Here is a 19,537-nt window from a genome sequence, read left to right on the forward strand (position 1 = left end):
TAATGTAATAGTTAATATTTTTGGTGTAATCATCAGTTTGGAAGTCCTCATTGCCTAAATGCTCATGATTTTTGGTAAATTTCATCTTTTTAACCCTCTCCCTTGAAAAACGAGCATTATAACGAAATCTATGTTCACTCCATGTCCCTTTTTTCCCCCCAAGAAAATTACTTTACTTGAATATTTTGGTCTGTATTCGCTTTATGGGCTTTTGAATTTAAATCAAGTAACCATGTGCTATGAGTGGGAGTTACTATAATTCACCATTACCTTGGTGAACCATGACAAGGATCCCCTGCTCCACACAAATACAATGCACACTTCCATTCCAAATTTCCAATACTCTAATATTGTTAATCTTAGACTTTCTTCTTCTTTCTTTATTTACCCTTTTCAAAAGAAAAGAAAACAATACTAACAAAATCTTATATGGATTATAATGTCCCCAGTAAATCGGTGGTTCAAAATTGAAGATTTTAACTCGTACCTTTCTGATTGCATTCTAATTGAAATTGAAAATTTTCAAAAAGTTGTATATAAGCTTACCCAATCTTTCCACTTTCTAGGTTATTTGTTATATCATGTACCATTTCCTATCCTGTATATCATTGTGATGTCCATTCTATGGTAGAATCAGATGCTATTGCTGCGATGGCATGGACAATAGTGTTAAGGAAAAGGTTTGTACATTTAACATCAACTAACTGTCTACCTGCCTTGATCATGAATTCTTCATGATCCTCAAGCCAACCGGGCTGACTTTGTGAAAGTAATTGCCTCCCTATAATGCATTAAAAAGGCCTCTTTGTTTTTCCATTGAAAACTCAAAACCACCTTCGAAATTGATAGGCTTAGAATCAGTGAGCTCGTTATCTCCACCTCTTTTGGTGGAAGGGGGAGAGGACTAACCAGTCGGGTCATCTTTTTTCATACACTCCCTTAGTAGCTGAATGACATCCTCAATTGAGTTTTTTTAATAGTTGGATTCACTGTTAACAGTTTGTACAGAAGGGAAGAATTGGTAATATTCCAATAGATTTCTATAATCTCAAATCAAACTTTAAAATTAGGAAACTTCTCCATCTCCACCTTTGTTGTGAAGAGGGGAGAGTAAAACTCAATTGAGTTCTCAATGGAGTCAATTGAGTAAAACACTTAAGCTCCATTTCCACCAATGGAGTTCTCATAATCTTCCTGTAGTAACATAGGAGTAAAACCCACTGTTCAGCCATCGAGTAATGTTTTCAAGAGAGTTGTGCCCTTGCTAAATCTCCCATTGCTGGATTGTACAGAGAGCAAAAATGATGGATCTTGATTAAAAAAAAAAAAAAACACTAGAAACATAATTGCACTACTAGAGGAGAATCATAAAAGTTAATTGTTCATAATGATATTTAAAGAAAAGGAAAGTTTTGTTTTTTGTCCAATACTTGTTATTTACCTAGAGAAATTTATCAACGTGAGTAATCTAATATTTTTTGTGTGCCCATTTCTTTGTTTAACCAAGTAATCAGCATTCACCATTTCATTATCTTAAACAACTAAAATTAATATGCTCGTGAATAATCTACTAGCTTATATCTAAAGTAAAATACGATTAGAGGAATGTGAATTCAATTGGTTTCTTTACTTTCTTGGGTGGCTTTACATTTTGCATTTTATCTCCTATTATGCAACTACTTTGGTCGTCGATGTGAATTCTAGTATTTCAATTATATCTGATTTATAACTTGTGTTATTTGATCCTTTGTGAGTTCATGCCAATGACCTCTAGATCAAAAGATACCTCATTTCCTTGTGTGCATAGGGTGACATGAGATTCTTAATTCAACATGTACTAAAGTAATGTGTAACTTGCACACACAGAGATGATCAAAGTTACGATCATAGTGTATATTACAATACTAGCCCTACTAAAAAAAAGGTTAAAATGCAAATTGCACCCTCTAAATTTGATTAAAATTTATTCAATTCAGACATTTCGTCTGATTTCATTAAAAACATTTTTCTCAAATGAAAAAAAATCTATAAAATTAATAAAAATATTTTATAGGGTTTTTTATGTGAGATTTTTTTTTTTTTCATTAGTTAATTGCAAACTTAATAACAATTTTTAATGGAATTGGATGAAATGCTTGAATTGGATAAATTTGAAACTTAAGAGACTCAATTGAATGAAAGTAAAGTTAGAGAACTAAAATGAATTTCAGTTAAACTTAGAGGATGTAATTTGCATTTTAGCCAAAAAATACTAGTGCATTAATGGGAAAAAACCACAAGAACACAATGATTGGCACTGCGTCATTATTTGATTTTGATTCCACACATTTCTCTCTTTTGGGCCTAAAGTAGACTGATTCAATGTTAGTGAGACCCTTATCTTTTGTCCTATTTTTTTTTATTGGATAATTCAGAGACTAAGATGGTGTGTTTAGTGAAAGTTCCATGTTGCTAACTAGTTGCTTGTATTTCAGTTCTCGTATAAAAAATCTATTTGTAAAGGGGATGATACTAGTTGTTGCAAATTCCTACCATTTCCATGTTGGAGGCATTGCTTGAAGACTGTAAAGATTGACAGCCTTAAAGGACATTATGCAGATAGAGAGATTCTATACAAGTATTTTTTTGAGAATGCAATAATCTTGGAGGACTTCCAGTTCCATGTTGGTGGAATTGCTTGATAAGTGTCCAGATCGAGAATTTGAGAAGATGGCATCTTTAGAGATCTCAAAGTGGTGGCAAATCCGCTGACTGAAAAAATGTTGAATTGTACTTGTAATTCACATAACTCTCACTTTTGTGGGGTTTAGGAGAGGTGTTTGGTTGGCAATTTTACCCCTAAATTTTTTGGACAAGCTGATTCTCAATCCCGCTACCTGTCATTCTTTATAACAATTTAAAAAAGACACTTGCCATTACACTAAGACTCAACCTCTATTTGTTATAATAATTTTAAAAAGAAAAGAGGAATTTTGTCTGTACATAATCAGAGATGGTTGCAGATGATACTTCTTGAACATTTCATTGTTCTAAGTGTGTGTTTGTGTTCAACTTAATTCACGTACACGTTTTCCACTGCGTTTTTGTTCTTTTTTTTTTTTCTTTTTTTTTGGTTTTCACGCGTTTTTGGAGTATTGCGGTTACTGTTCATTGGACAGTAACTGCAAATGTGACTTTCTGCCGTGAACAGTGCACATGTGCACTGTTCACGGACCCACAAATTTCATTTTTTATCAATTTTTTCATTAAAAATGAGTCTCACAGCACTATTCACACATTTAAAAATTATTTTGCTACAGTGTTTTCAGTTTTCAGTTTTCAGTTTCAGCAAAATAAGTTCTATCCAAACACACCCTAAATCACATCATGCCTTCAAGTTTAAACTTTCAAGTGGCACGCATGTCAAGTGATTTTGAAGCAGGAGAGGTGCTGGAAGATGCAAAAAAGGTGAGCAATGAAGCCCAAGCTAAGAATTCTAGTGACAGGATTGGAAAGATAAGTTTAAAAGTGGGGAAGGAAATGGCTTATGCTGAAGATGAGGTTTTATCATAATATAAATCAGGGCAATACTAGGAGCAAAAAATCCTGTAGGTAGAGCTAATATTGCAAAGACAAATACGTTAAAAAGAGGGAATAATAGGGTGGGTAGCAAAGCTCTCACTGCAATATGCATAGGTACTAGCACAATAGTGTGTGTCTGTCTCTATATGTATGCATGCATGTGTGTGTACTACAAAAAGAATATTTTTAGAAAATTGGGCAAAACGGTACAGTTTCTTAATAGAATCAAAGGACTAAAGAAGAAACGTGACAAAGACCACTGTAATTTTAATGAGGATATTGGGATGTCAATTGGCAACTCAAGAATAAATTATGCATTATTTAAAAATTTGAGCCTTTGGATGTCTCATTTTCCTTTTTTTGGAAACAAGAGTAGACTCTAAGCCAGAGGGCTTGGTCTTTAGTGACAAGAACCAATGATAGGTAACTAATTGAGTTTCTATGTTTCAATATGAAGACATAACTGTAGCTTCATGTTAGCATTTAGCACACTTGGTTCTAGTGCTCTAACAAAATCGATAGGAAGGCCAAAAAGATTTTGGTGGAGGTTGTGAAACATGACGATTCCTAGTAAAGCAAATATTATTTATTGGATGACAACACCAACAAATTCAAGGTCTTAAACAGAACTCTTATGAAGGAGTTATCGTTTTAGTGAAAAAGAGTTATGAAGCAGCCCCTAATCAATTTGAAAGACTCTGTTAAGTTGATTTGCATTGAGTAGCATCTTGCCTGTTGATTTCCTTATATTGCTTTATGCTTGCACCTTTTATCTCATACTGTATATAGCATCACAACTTAACCAGAAATCTAACGAAGAAAGTAATTGTGTTGGTGAGAAAAAGGTAATGAAACTGTCCCTAATCAATTTGATAAGAACTTGTCGAGTTGATTTACATGGAGTTGCAACTTGCCTCTTGATTTCCTTATATTGCTTTATGCCTGGATATGAAAAATGCTTCTATGATGTGATGGAGCAGGATAATTGTAAAGAAGTTAAGAATTCCAGTGAATCCATGCCAGTAGGAAGTTTCATCCTGGAAAGAAAAATTGTGTCTTTGTTCTAGTTGGAAATAAGTTGACAAGACCTCAAGTATGTTGTCTATGCATCACCTGATACAATCTCTCTATGTATGAGGCATTGGGAGGATCTAATTGGGGCCATTTTCCTTGGAAGAGTATCTGATACAGTAAAGGTCCCCAGCTCAGCTGTTTTTACAGATAGCAATATTAGGACTAATGCATTGGTGTTGTATATGTAAATGTAGCGGTGAATTTGTTGATCTGTCTATCGCTCCATTGCAAGGGAGTTGTGGTTCTTTTTTTTGTATTGCATTGGGGTTCAGTCGGTGATGCCTAAGAAGATTTTTTTTTTTTTTTAATTCAGTTGAAAAAGGTTGCTTGGATGTCAAGCCAAAATTTTAAGCTAAATATGGGATAAAATGGCCTACAAAAATGTCCTGCGTTAGTTAAATATTTGTTTATGTAGTAAAATTTGGATGTATTAGTAGACGTTTGGTCAAGTGTCAGAAACCCTGGCTCCAGGTGGAATTGAGGTCATGTTATTATAGCTCAATCTCCATGAGGGAGCACCTACAGCCCATTAATGGCTAGGATTAAGAACCATGTTGGAATCTAGGATTTAAAAAAATAAATAAAAAAACAAATAAACAAAAAAAAGATCAGTAGTTATTAATCCTTTGGTATCCTGATTTTATTTTACAGGACTAGAAGCACTACCTTGCATTGATTTTTCCATTACCACATCAAAGTTGATAGGCTACAAGTTATGCTTGCTTGCAAATTTCCTCACTCTAAAACCAATCCACAGTTTTTGCATGAATAGCTCTTATGAAAGGCCATTTTAAAAAATAAAAAAATAAAAAAAATCATACAATAGGGAAAAACCAGGTTTAGGCCTAGATATCAATTACAATTTATAATTAAATTTTATTTCAAATCTAACTAAAATATTTCACAAGATCGTAACAATTATTTAGGCATCTCAAGTGAGCCAAGAATAATTACTTTGCCATATAATTGGAAGCCCTTCCTATTCTACCACTAGATCTACTACACATTTTTCTTCCATCAGGTGCATCCCAATTGTTCTCCACAATTACCCTTTTGCAAAGTCTCAACCATTACATTATAACTATGTTACAAAGAAATCTTCTATAATTTCAATGTTCTGTCATCAACAAGAAGTATGGATATCAAAATCCATTTGACATCATTGGTATGATTTTTTTCAGCTTGCCAACTGTCATGAGATGCATATCTTCATAACATTCACATGTGCAGACGACAGAAATCAGATTCAGGGAGAACACAATAGTAATTGTGCCTAATTCTTTGGTTCTATACACATCCTTGATCAGTCATAGCTTGAGCAATAGTCAAAAAGGCAGAGATGACTGCTCCATGTACCAGAGCTCTGTTGGACAAGTAAAAGAAGAGAATATGAAAATGGATCTAACCATATTTCTTTTTGGGCAATTACACAATACAATGATCACTCATCAGCCATTATTGTTGAAACCTTGCAAACATTTGAGCTGATTAACAGAAGAAGTGCTATACGCTACATAGATTAGTTTGATCTATAAAACATCATACTATGGTGAATGAATCAAATTTAAGAAATTGGGCATAGAAAAAGAAAAAGAAAATACTTACTCAGGACTCTCCTTTTGATAACCAAAATCAGTAGCTGCTTTGAGGGCTCTCTGGTAAGTCTGTTTTATTGCTTCCTGCCAGTAAAATGCAAAAAGGAGATTAGCTCAAGTTGAAAAAAAAGGTGGTGTGGGGGGGGGGGGGGGGGGAGGCCGGGGCTGGCTGTGGTGGGGGGGCGGGTGGGGGAAGAAAATGGCTACATCAGCTCAAGTTAAAAAAAAGGTGACAATCTTCACAAATAGAGCTAACAAAAAGTTTTTACTAAATTGAAAAGAACAAAGCAACTAATTTTATCCCTGTGGAACTAAATGAACAACATACCTTTCTCTCTCTCTCTCTCCCCCACTCACCCCTGGTCCCACCACCCCACCCCAGGGAAAAAAAAACAGATTAACTCTCAGAGTAACCAGTATAGAATCAGCAATGATACTCTAGAAAATCTTGTGCTGGTTTTAATGAGTTTATGCTGCAATAACATGGACATTATTGAAAACAATCTCCACTGACATAGTTGATTACCAAAGGGTACTTGATCCCATTCAGTTACATTTTCTAAATAACAATCTTTTTCGTTTACATGCATCTGTTGGTGCATGCAAAGATGAGCTGATAACCTTACATTCATTTTACAGAATAAGTCATAACAAGGGGTCTTAAGGCTTAAACATGGTCATACACTTCCCATTAACTAAAAATTTAGGTTCGTAAGGAAATTCTGACCAAAAAAGGAAATTTACAATGACAAACTAAAAGCAACAATCCAGGAAATGTGACAAAGTGAATCTACTGAACCCAAGTTGGCATTCAATGGTTGGGCCACCTACAGCTGAATAGAAGGCTGCCAGCCTGAAACAGTGTGATTCAACAGAGCCACTTCAAGGAGCTGATTTAGAGGGTACTTTCAAGCTAAAAGTCTAAATGAGCTGCAACATCGACAAACAGGACCTGATATTGATTGACTTTTTGTTGTAAGGTTCTGGTGAAATGTCTTCTGTAACCATGTAAATAATTGTCATATGAACAAGTTAACTAAATAGAGTTTTTGGTTTGGTCAAATTGCTCCAACCCATGAGAAATGGGCATTGCTGTTTAAAAGTTATGAACTCTTGCATCTATTTCAAACTACGAAATAAACCATACCACCAAGGATAAAAATATGTAGAGCCTCACCTGCAATTTTGACTCAAAGTCCTCTGGTGACCAATGGATCAGATTACACTCATGATTTAATTCGAGTTCTCCAGCAACAACCTGAAACCAAGTACATTAAAAAAAATTAGCAGATAAAAAACTGAATATAATAAGTGAAAAACAAGACCCCATTGACATGAAATTGCAACTGAATAATCAGCTCAATCATCCATTATCAACTTGCAAACATTCAATGCAACTATGTTTAAAGCAGCATTACTCTAAAAGCAAAATTAAATCAAAATGGTCAAAGGATGCACATATATTACTGCTTTAGCCCTAATATTATCTTAATCAGATACCCACTCATGCACATCTCCAGCAGTTTGAGGTTGAATTGAGCTTAGATTCATATAAGGTACACCAAATACTTCAAAAAACTTATTTTTCTATTTTGAGCATCAACCTAATGATTTTCAAAGAAAAAAATTGACGAGCTGAATCATAGAAAGGTCTACAATTGAGCGCTCAAATTATTTGGTTACACATCAGTTCAAAAGATAAACACACAGTATCAAAAACTAATTCAATGATCCTGTTTGATACCATGAATCCAATAGGACCAATACTACCAACAGACGATCAAACTCAAAAAGAATATCTTTGGCCATACAACTCTTACTAAGCAAACCAAAGTCTTATAGTTGAATACTGACAAATTACCAATTCTCTCAAAAGCTTAAGTTATTAGGAGATAGTGAATTAAATCATTTAACCATAATTTTAACACTCCTTACGTGTGGGCCCAGACTCCCCTTTAATAAATGGGGCCCTACACGTGGGACTTTTTAACTTCTTAAATGGGAAGTAGAGTAGAGACAATGTTCAAACTCATGACCACCTATTCTAATACATTGTCACAATCTCACAATCACGAGAGCAACATGGTTGCCAATAATCTCCTGCACCTCCTAGAGGAATTGGCCATCCTTAAAAGAGTTATCCAGCACTACTCCAGTACTCTACTGAGGGTCTGTTTGGATTGAATTTATTGTTGCTGAAACTGAAAACTGAAAACACTGTAGCAAAATAATTTTTAAATGTGTAAATAGTACCGTGGGACCCATTTTTAATATTTTTTATGAATAAAGTGACTGTGGGTCCCATGAATAGTACTGCTACAGTGTATGAACAGTACTGCTACAGTATTAATTGTCCCTGCCTTTCTGCAAAATGCGTGAAATGAAAAAAAAAAAAAAAAAAAAAAAAGGCTGAAACGCGGATGCAGACGCAGACGCAACTTTCAGCCGAATCCAAACAGCACCTAAGTCTCAATCTGAATACAACTACTCACCCTACCTTGTGCAACCATATTTCAAGATTGACACAAATAGTTGCTGCTTATGTCCTAGAAAATCGACTCATTTATTGTCCAGAAAGTACTCCCATAAGAAACTCAGTGATCTATTTTCTTGCAATTCCTTTCCTACTGCATCTCTAGTTCTCTACTATATAAAGTGGAATTCCCAGTGCCATTTCCAAATCAAAGGTAGGAAAAAGAAAGAAAATATGCACTGACATTAAGTACTAAAAGGAAAGAGAAGAATAAAACAGCTCCAAGTTAAAAATACATTTACATATTTAAAAACATCAACTTCAAAAGGCACTAGGTTAATATGACAAGAAACTCAACTGACAAGTCAGTTACTCTTCCATATCATCAAATTGCTGCACAACAGTGAGCAATTTTAAATTCCCCCGAAACTTCCCCAACATAAATCCACTTTCATAGAAACTGAAGTTTTAGCCTTTGAATCCCCTTATTCCAATTTAAATTATGAATGCCTGAACTCCATACAAACAAGTTTTCCTTTTTTATTTAGTTAAAAATTCAGTGAACTGAAAGCATGATAATCAAAGCACATTTCTAAGTATGCAAATAGATTTCATCATAGCATTGTTCTAGCACATGCTACAAAGGCATATCTACTATGCATAGATTGGAAAAAGTGAGCACGCACCCCCCCAGCACCAGCAGCCATTGCAGGAGCAATAAGGATATTAGCTTTTCTCAAAACATCAACAGCCTCAGGGGTACAGGGCATGTTTGAACCTAGGATACAAAAAAATTATCATAGTTATCATCAGTAATTCTTATAATGTTAGAAATTAGAAGAAATCAAAAGGCCATAATGCATCTTATTACTACCTTCTACTAGTACACGACAACCTGAATTGACCAGATTAATAGCATCAGTTTGATCAATTTCATTTTGGCAAGCACAAGGAAATGCAACGTCACACCTTTCATTCCAAGGTTTTGATTCATCATAATACTTAGATCGAGCGTAAGTCTTTGAATAGTCTCTGCAGATGTCACATGTATCAACACAGGCAGCATAAAGTTATTAAAGATAGCAATTTGGTAGAAACAACAACCAAGTCTTAGTCCCCAAAATTTTGAGGTCAGCTATTGTTCCTCTTTTTTTTTTCTTTTTTTCTTTAATAAGTAAGCAAGATTTTTATTGATTGAGAATGGAAAGAATGTACCCAAGTATACAACGTGTAAAAATTGATTGCAACATAATAATCATGTAAAATTACAGCAGCCTAGAACTTTTAAAATATTAGGGAAAAAATGGCCAGTGAATGCAGTCATCCAGCCATAGAAAGATTGTACAAAAATCATCTCAAGTTCTATTGTAGTTCATTCAACTCCTTCAAATATTTGCATTCTCTCCAAATAGTCCACAACACATATAAAGGGATAGCATTCCAAATATATCCATTTTGATGTCTGCCAAATGCCCCTCCCAACATGCCAACGATTCAATCACCTTTTGAGGCATAACCCACTGTACTCCAAAGAGACAAGAAACAAGAGACCAACAATCTCTAGCAAAAACAGTGTAAAAGTAGGTGATCAACCAATTCCCCATCCATCTTACACATGCAGCACCAACCCACTACTACTATATTCCTACATCTTAAATTTATTCATCCCAAGAAGTTTCCCCAAAGCAGCAACCTATGTAAAAAAGGAAAAAAAAAAAGGTGCTTTAACCCTCCAAACACTCTTGCAAGGAAAGATATGGGCACTCCCATATGTAACACTATAAAAAGACTTCACCTCAAAATTTTAATTTTTGTTGGAGTCCGGAAGATCTGATTTTCTTCTTCCCTTCATATCTTCCTAGAATCGATAAGATTTAAAAAATCTCTTAGCAAGCCCATCTCCCAATCCTGGATCTCTAATAAATTTAATATCCTAATGAATCCTTCTGTCATTCCAATGTATATAATCTGCTACAGCTGAACTGAAGCCTCCTTAAATTGTGCAAGTCCGTACAACTCTGTAAATGCCTCCTTAAGAACCCCTTCCCTGTACCACCAATCATGCCAAAAGCAAATATTAACACCACTACCAACCTCGTACCTAATGAATCTAGAAAAATTCCCACAACCACTTCTGATACACTTCCAAAGACATACTCCATGGGGCCACATCTCTCCCTTGAACACCATCCACTCCATTCACTACCATATTTCTCATCCACTATTCTCCTCTAGAGCACATCTTTCTCCTTGGCATAATTCCAGAGCCACTTGCCCAACAAAGCTTTATTAAAAGACAGCAAGCTTCTTACACCCAAACCTCCAAATTGAATGGGTTTACAAACTGCCTTTCAATTTACAAGACAAAACTTATGATCATCTTTTAGCCCACCCCATAAAAAGTCTCTTTGAAGTTTCTTAATACACATAGCAATGCTAACAAGAATAGGAAAAAGAGACAAAGTCAAACTCTAAAACGTACTTTTTACCAGAGTGAACCTACCACCCTTGAAAAGATAAATCTTTATACAACCTGTTGAATGTCATTCCACCTTCTCAAGAATTGTATCCCAGATTACTTTGGATTTTAATCTAGCAGCCAACTGAAGTCCCAAGTATTTCATAGGCAGACTAAATACCTTGCATCCTAGGATCTGGGCCAATTCTTCCACCTCTGGAACAGTACCAACCGGAACCAATTCAGGTTTCCCCAGATTGATTTCTGACCCAGAAACAACTTCAAACGTAGCAGTACACATTTTATATTCTGAAGTTGTTACGGATCATATCCACAAAAAATCAACATATCATCCACAAACAAGAGATGGGAAACCATCATATGATTATGAGGGTGTTTCCTTCCGTAAAACCAACAAGATACTGACCATATACTGCTCTGCCCATCTGTTAAGCTCTTCCATTACTATCACAAATAGTAACTGTGATAAAGGGTCACCTTGGCATAAACCCCTATAGCTATTGAAAAGACCGCTAGGACTGCCATTAATAAGAATCAAGAATTGCACTACAGAAATAAAACAATGAATCCCAGCCATCCATTTTTACCAAAAACCACACCATTCCAATAAATAGATCAAGAAAGTCCAATTAAAGAGATAATAGGCCTTCTCCAATCCAAATTATAAAGGACTCCTGGGATACCCAACTTTAATCTACGATTGAGACATTCATTTGCAATGAGGACTAGGTCAAGTATCTGCCTCTCCTCGACAAAATCATATTGAGAATGAGAAAGGAGCTTCCCTAGGACTAACTTCAACCTATTAGTCAGCACTGGCCAAAATTTTATAAACATCGCCGATGAGACTAATAGGCCTATAGTCCTTTACACCCATGCCTCTTGTCTGTCTTTTGCATAAGAGCAATAAAAGTAGCATTTAAGCTTCTTTCAAACATGCCATCATCATGAAATCAGTGAAACAAACGCATGAAATCCTTGTTAACAACTTCCCAAAAATGCTGAGAAAAGGCAATATTAAACCCATATGGACCCAAGGCTTTATCACCATTCATATTTCTTACTGTATCGAAAACTGCATCTTTGAATATTCGCTCTAGCCAAAGCTTCACATCGAGAGACTTCCAATTAAATTATTTCTATGGGAATTTGCAGGGATGAAAGAACTTTGTGTTTTGGCTACCCTCCAAACCATAAAGCCCTAGACTTTGTTGCCAGGAGATTTCCTCCATTAGCAAAGTATTCTCCAATTCAGCTTTGACAATATTTCTTCTTGAGCTGTCCACTGTTGAATAAGTCCCACTCTCTTCATGTCCAGGTTATGAATCTCAGTTAACAAAAACCTTCTTCCTAAGCTTCACACCACCCTAACTCCTCCTTATTCTAATTCTTTAAGTCGTCCTTTAAGGCTCTTAATTTTATAGCCAGGATAAAGCTAGGGGTCAGTTATGGACCCTCAACAGACTAGCCGGGGTCAGCCATATGTAAAAAGATAGCAATTTGGTGAACAGAAATAAAAAGACAGTTATAAACACACACCTCAAACTTCTCTGTTGAGCTTTGATATCTCTCAAAAATGCTATTTTCATGTAGTCGAATCCATCCTCATCCACCAAATACCCCTTTGAATCTGTACATTATCAGAAAAGTTATGATTTATAAAACTGCTTGTCAGTAATTAATGGTCATTGTAAAAGCATAATGCCTTAGCCACAGTCCTAATTCCTGAAACACAATAGAAATATAGAAATGACATAAAATTGAAGAAAATGTATATCAGGTTCTTCAAAATTTATACTGATTGAAGACGCATCACAAAGAAGATCTACAAAACTTTATAGACACCAAACTCTCACTTCTAATTCTAGTCACACACAATGAGCCAGACACCAATTATTTGCTTCAGTCTTTCCACAGATGAAATGGCAAAACATATTCCTCATACCATCTACACCTACCACCAATCAAGTGAAAGGTTTTGGGTGTAGTTCAGTACACATGTCATGTATTCAAAGTTTCAAACTACCACCTTTTTTCTTAATAAAATTATTTTTATCAAGTAAAAACAAAGTGAAAGGTTAAGAACACAAGGCATGAAGAGATAATATTTATAAATGCAATACAAAGTTCAATATGATTGTACTGCATCACTAATTTGTACCAAACCACTAACATAAAACTGACAATTTCATGCATGCATTTCTTATTACCAGGACTAACATGACAAACCAATATGCAGATAATAAAATAAATATCACAAACAAGTGTAAGAAGAAATAACTATTACTCAACTTACTTGTCCAAGCAAAAAATTAGAATACCTTTAATTACCTTATTATGACTAACCTTCCAACCATGAGTAGAAGGTTAGTCATATAACCTTCTACAGAGTAAAGAGGCAGGAAAATCACTGCTACGTGTAAAATGTATTTTCTTTACTAGAGATATTTATTGGTGCAGATCAAATATTTCAGGCCATTCTTTTTTTTGACTCAACAGGAGAGGGAAGGGGGTAGATAATTGGAGACACCCTAGTAAGTGTAAATGCCATAATGTAATTCAGTTGGTATAAACATATAGAGAAAAAATAATAAAACAAAAAGTTACCAGATACTGTGATGGGAAGAGCGCCATATGCAATAAGCTTCTCCAAAACATGCATTGCAATCTTTCCAGAACCACTTACAACACATCTGGAGAAAATTCATAGACAAGTATTTTCAAATTAACAAAGTTGCATAACAACCTTGAAACAGTAACTAAGCTAACAGCATATGAAGAAGCTTCTTTTCAGTAAATCACAGTTATTTAATTGAAAACAAATAAATTAAAACTTTAGAGAGAGAGAGAGGGCACATAACATCCCATATTTGCATAAACATCAATAACCCAAAAGATCTATATCTCTAAAACAAGGCTAAACCTCCCATTGGCTTAAAAATGTGGTACCCTACAGTCAATGTTATAAAATATTCCTAAACCATGCTATCAACTTCTATAACCATGTGACTATCCCTAAAAAGCTCACAAAGTTGAGTAAAAGACCTTAATCCTTTGAGATCTTTATTCATATCTGCAAGCATGAGCTGGGCAAAGAAAACCTGCAGAAGCAAGAGAACTTTGTTAACTAATAAAAATTTAGAAAACAAGACATAGATAGGGAACTCATTACACCCACTAGAGAGTGGGAGAAATTTCACACAGATGGAGGTGCATAGTCAGGCAAACATGCACGCATTGTCACATTTACCCACCACCATCCACCCAAACACAGAGCATCAGAGAGTTGTAATATACAGTACCAGCCCATAACCAGTAGCTTCAGTTCGAAGGCTAGAGCCAGACCAAAATATCCTTGGCCCTGTAAAACTTCCCTGCATAAGTAAGGCATACATATGAAAACGTAAACACAACTAATTTTCTTTCCATGATGAAAAACACATAAACAGTAACCCAAACTTTCAATGGCTATGATAAATTAGACATGTGACATAATCAAATTTACATACCTAAATACATGCATTCACACACATGTATAAATGTATGCATGTGCCAATATGTATTTATATAAAGAAGAAAATACTTGCCATGTAACAGTGTCATATAAGACAAGGAATGCTCATAATAGACATTCAGTTAGATGATGCGCATTGTTTCAAGAGACAAGGAATACAACAAGAAGGAAGAAGATATAGTAGACTCTACAAAATAGCTTGTTACAGGTGTTTTTAAGTACCTGAAAATGACCAGCTAGACGTCTATATTGTCCAAACAGATACCCCATTTCCCGGGTGCCAACACCCATTTCCTCTGATGGAAGGTCCTGAATGTATACAACTTAAATCAGACATGTATACTAAAGCATTGAAAATTCTTACAGCGATGCAGATAAAGCATTGGAATCTTGTTTCTAGTTACCTTGTCAGGACCCAAATAACGATATATCTCATTCATGAAACTTTGACAAAAACGCATGATCTGCCAGCTTGCAAGAGAAATTTGGACATTTTGAGAAAGGTCAGAAGTTTCACAGTAGCATACCATCAATTAATAGAAAGAAGCTTTTACCTCATTATCACTTTTTCCTTTAGGGTCAAAATCACTTCCACCTGCTGCACCTCCTAATTTGTATGGAGACAAGGCATTCTTTAAAGTCTGTGGACAAGGAGAAACTAAGACATTATAAAACAGTCACAAGACCTAAGTTGCTACCGATATAAAAGCTTCATTCCTTGTTCAAGATAAGATGTTTCATTCATTTGACTAAACTGTGTAAAATAAAACAAAATTTTACCCTATATTATAAGAATAATTTTTTTTAGGTTATCAAAACTAAAAATTATGGTAGATAAAGAAATTTTAAATAAATAATACAATCTCTTCTGTCCTTTTTTTTTCAAAAATTTAGTATAGAATTTTAATAAAAATATATATTTTTTTATCCTTCGATAGTTGAGAGTGGGGGGATTTGAACCCTGGATGTCTCCATTGGAAACACTAGCAAGTGCCAACCAGTTGAGCTACAAGGATCTTGGCAAATTTTAACAGGAACATTAATTTAAACTTCTAGGATATTTGGTAATAGAGTTTCCTGTCAATAAGAATTAATTAAATCATTTTTATGTACTTATAGTGCACTAAGGACACTTCTGTTATTTGAGATAAAGCATCTTAAGAGTGCAAATTTATTGGGCAAAAGGACTGTCCATATGGAACGAAGAGAAAAACAAAGGATGAAGAAATTTTGACAAAACTTTTGCACACTGAATTACAGGAGAAGTCAAATAAAACAACACCAGAATACTGCAATACCTGTTCAAAACCAAGGAACTTGGCAATACTTAAGTTCATCAATGGATGAAAACGAATACCACCCCTACATGGACCCAATGCTTGGCTAAATTGAACCCGAAAACCTCGGTTGACATTCGTCTCACCTCTATCATCAACCCATGGAACTCGGAAAATAATCATACGCTCAGGTTCTAACAACCGCTCCATAATGTTGACATAACTGAAACACATTAGACCCACCTTATAAGATTGTTATGAACTTGACTGCAGACTTTTGCTTAAATGGTGAAGCATAACAGTAAATAAACTTCGTTTTAAAGCAACATACTGAGAATTCTTTGCAATCACTCTTTCTAAAGCATGCACCACTTCTTGCACTGATTGTATGAATTCAACCTCGTGTGGATCCCTTTTCAGTGCAGCTTCAACTATTGATCCAGCAGTTTTTGACATAAGAGCTAAATTTCAAAGAATTTCCAAAACAGGGCAAAGGGAAAAGTTATAACCATGTCATGCCATAATGTGGAAGGTACAATGTATTTCCGCAAACATCAAATTTGCAAAGTTTGAATAAAATATTGCAATCTATGTTTCAGCTGCAGAGAAACAAAAGGGATCAATTAAAAAGATCCAATACATTCATTTAATTGGCCCAACCCAATCATTAGAGAGCACTTTTAAGATGCTCATCTTTAGAGTTTCAAGGAGAAACAGAAATTAAAGTCAATTGTGCATGTAGTGGAAGGAGTTGGTATGTAGCGACTGAAAAGACAAACTCAGTGTTTAGAAAATACTCTTTTAATTTTTTTAATAATTTGATAGTTACAACAATGGGGGAGGGATGATTTGAACCCTAGTTCTCCTAATAAAGGTGAGCAGGCTATGCCACTGAGCTACAAGGCTCTTGGCATTCAGCAATTACAGCTTCCTGAAGAAGATAACTGAAGTATCAAGTATTAGAGCCTTGTGACTGGGATCAGGATCCTGTCCATTTGGCTTGAAATGGAGAGAGTGCATTTCATGGTTTAAATTTAGTTTTCATAATCCAATTATGTACATGGTACTGTGTCATTTAAAATTTCATTCCATCAATTAAAGGATGATAACTAATTTTAAATACTGTGGCACCATATTTACCTTTACATTTGTTAACTACCAAATCCTTAAAATAAAATGGACTCTCTCTACTTATCAAAATAAAAGATGGACCCTCACCAATCCTTTTCCCTCTGAGTGTGTGTGTGAGAGAGAGAGAGAGAACTTCAAGCCCTTTATCACTCAAAAATTTACTGCACTCTAAAAAAGTATTAACAACAGTCCAATCAAGGCTCTCAGTACCTTCGGAACCACAATTACAAAGCGCTATCACTTAATCATTACTTGAAGAGAGAGAGTTGTCCTGCAGTTAGATCCTCTCATAACAGTGACCATTCTGCAGTCACAAAAAATTGTCCGTTCCTTCAATGGCATATGTTTAAGGACAATAAGAATCATACTAATCATCACTCATATTGAGATCTAACAAGTTCAAAGCTATATTATTGTATGTATCCTTATTCAACAAAACTTAGAAGACCTAAACTCAAGGTGAAAAATAATGCCCGGCAACAATCCCACAACAAAAACAAAGACTGGCCTGTGTTGAACACTTAATGGTCTCAATGCAAGCCCAAAAGAAATCAGCAAAATGAGATGACTAACCTTTAACATAGATTGGCTTGTCAACAATAATCTTATCCTTAGAGGCCATCTGGAGACGAAGAGCCTCTTTGTGAAGCAAGCTATTGTTGTGTTCTTCCAATGCACTCATCTGCATATTCCGACTGCCTTCATTCCCATACGGATTTCTTCTATGCTTCCGACCATACTCTCTACATACAGAGCAAAAAATTCTCGCTGTCCCTTCCTTCACATCAACATAAGCCCATTTGTAAGTATCAGCCCATTCCTCTCTCCATCTCTTCACAACCTTCTTCTTTCTTTTCACTGCTTGCGACTTTGACATATCTTGATCATCACTGGGAAGCTGAGAAACCATTACCATCTTAGTCTCATCATGCTCTTCTGCAGAAGGTTCTCTAGGAGGGCCACCAATGAGTGGGGTGTTAGCAAATGAAGGATCATCATCACTAGGGCCAATTTCTAAATCTATCTCTTCCCCTAGCTCCCTAACCACCAAGTGATGCCTCTGCTGAATCAGGTTCATATCATCCATTGTGGAATTCATCCCTACTCCACTTACCGGAAGCAACATTCAGCATAACAATTTCATCCACGCCTAAAAATCCTCCTGTCTGATAACCAAAAAACATCACATCACACTGGATAAAATTGTCCCAATCAACTGACTAAAGTACAAGTCTGAGAAGAAGACGGAAAACAAAAAGAAAATGAAGTTCTGAATATAAAATTTTCAGTAACTGGGGGATCAATACTGAACCATCTCAAAAGTCTTTAGTTGGATGAGTTTTACATTTTTCCAAAACCAATATAAGCACACAATATTTAACTGCCACACAAGATACAAAGTCAACTAGCCGCTGTATGTAAACTCAATGTACATGCTTTCACATGAAACAGCAAGAACCTTGAAATTTCTCGGTTATCTGTAGTTCCACTACTCAGATTTCCACACAATTTTTTAGTTCAAACTACCACACAACCCCCTTGATTTCAAAGACAAGCTAAGAAAAGAACCTTATAAATCCTAAATCTTTCTGCTTTATAAGTAAACTACATAAATATTATAATTATTTGGCAAGAAAAACACTCACAAGTGAGCCTAGCACAACAATTAGACATGTTTCAGACAAATTCTTTAAAACCAAACCAACAGAAAACACAATTATAATCTCATTCATAATTGATAAATAAACAAAATTCACAAAAAGGTGGGCATAACCGTAGCACACAGGAAGCATAAAAAACAAGACCCAACAAGGAACAAGACAAAGAAGAAAATGAAAAAAAAGTAACATCTAAAATTCCATATCCAATTTTCCCAGTATTTCCAAACTAGTCTTCTTAAAAAAGTACTCCATAACTCAAATTAAATTAAGACCCTCTTTACAATTCACCAGTCAGTTACACCCAAAACACACAAAAACTCCAAAAATCATTCAAAACCCATGAAACTCTAGGACACAGAGACCCACAACTGAACCATGAAACAATTGCTGATTTTCAAAGATACCCACAACTTGTTTACCAAAATTAAGGAATACCCAGAAGCTAAAATGAAGAGATATAATCAAAAGTACCTCAATTTAACCCAACCAGAAAATATGTGAACTTTGACACTACGCAAAGTTGAAGTGTCAGACTTTGAGTTCAGTTTCTTCTTCTATAAAAAAACTTAAAAATAAAAACTTTGTTTCTTTCACAGTGTCTGGTAAACGCCTTGGACTTACAAGTTGAACAAAAGAGTGAGATCGTGCTCTTTTCTGATCAGATTTCGTTCCTCCTATATTCACTGCTTAAACACACAGATTTTAGCAGTGGAAGATAAAAATAGAGAAAAACTTTATGTTAAATTTTTTTTTAATATAACCGCAAATTTTT

The 19,537-nt window shown here is 35.2% G+C and overlaps 1 protein-coding gene across 6 annotated transcripts; it reads right to left on the reverse strand.

Moving 5' to 3' along the window:
- Positions 1-5,487: 5,487 nt before the first annotated feature.
- LOC126725202 (uncharacterized) lies at positions 5,488-19,537 on the reverse strand. 6 transcript variants are annotated; one of them, XM_050429774.1, is made up of 16 exons: positions 19,387-19,537; positions 17,678-18,270; positions 16,305-16,434; positions 15,995-16,196; positions 15,251-15,337; positions 15,101-15,160; positions 14,919-15,005; positions 14,485-14,556; positions 14,228-14,283; positions 13,790-13,875; positions 12,722-12,812; positions 9,578-9,735; positions 9,390-9,481; positions 7,408-7,488; positions 6,241-6,314; positions 5,488-5,998 (listed from the first exon to the last, which is right to left on the reverse strand). In XM_050429774.1, the coding sequence occupies exons 2-16, from the start codon at positions 18,228-18,230 to the stop codon at positions 5,923-5,925; spliced, it is 1,905 nt and encodes a 634-aa protein (XP_050285731.1). In that variant the 5' UTR covers positions 18,231-18,270; positions 19,387-19,537; the 3' UTR covers positions 5,488-5,922. The 6 variants fall into 6 exon arrangements, with proteins under 6 accessions (XP_050285731.1, XP_050285734.1, XP_050285732.1 ...); XM_050429777.1 differs by having other exon boundaries at positions 16,305-16,404; positions 19,237-19,495; XM_050429775.1 differs by having other exon boundaries at positions 17,678-18,266; positions 19,237-19,493.

This window comes from Quercus robur, chromosome 5 (assembly GCF_932294415.1).
Source record: "Quercus robur chromosome 5, dhQueRobu3.1, whole genome shotgun sequence".
NCBI classification, from domain to species: Eukaryota; Viridiplantae; Streptophyta; class Magnoliopsida; order Fagales; family Fagaceae; genus Quercus; species Quercus robur.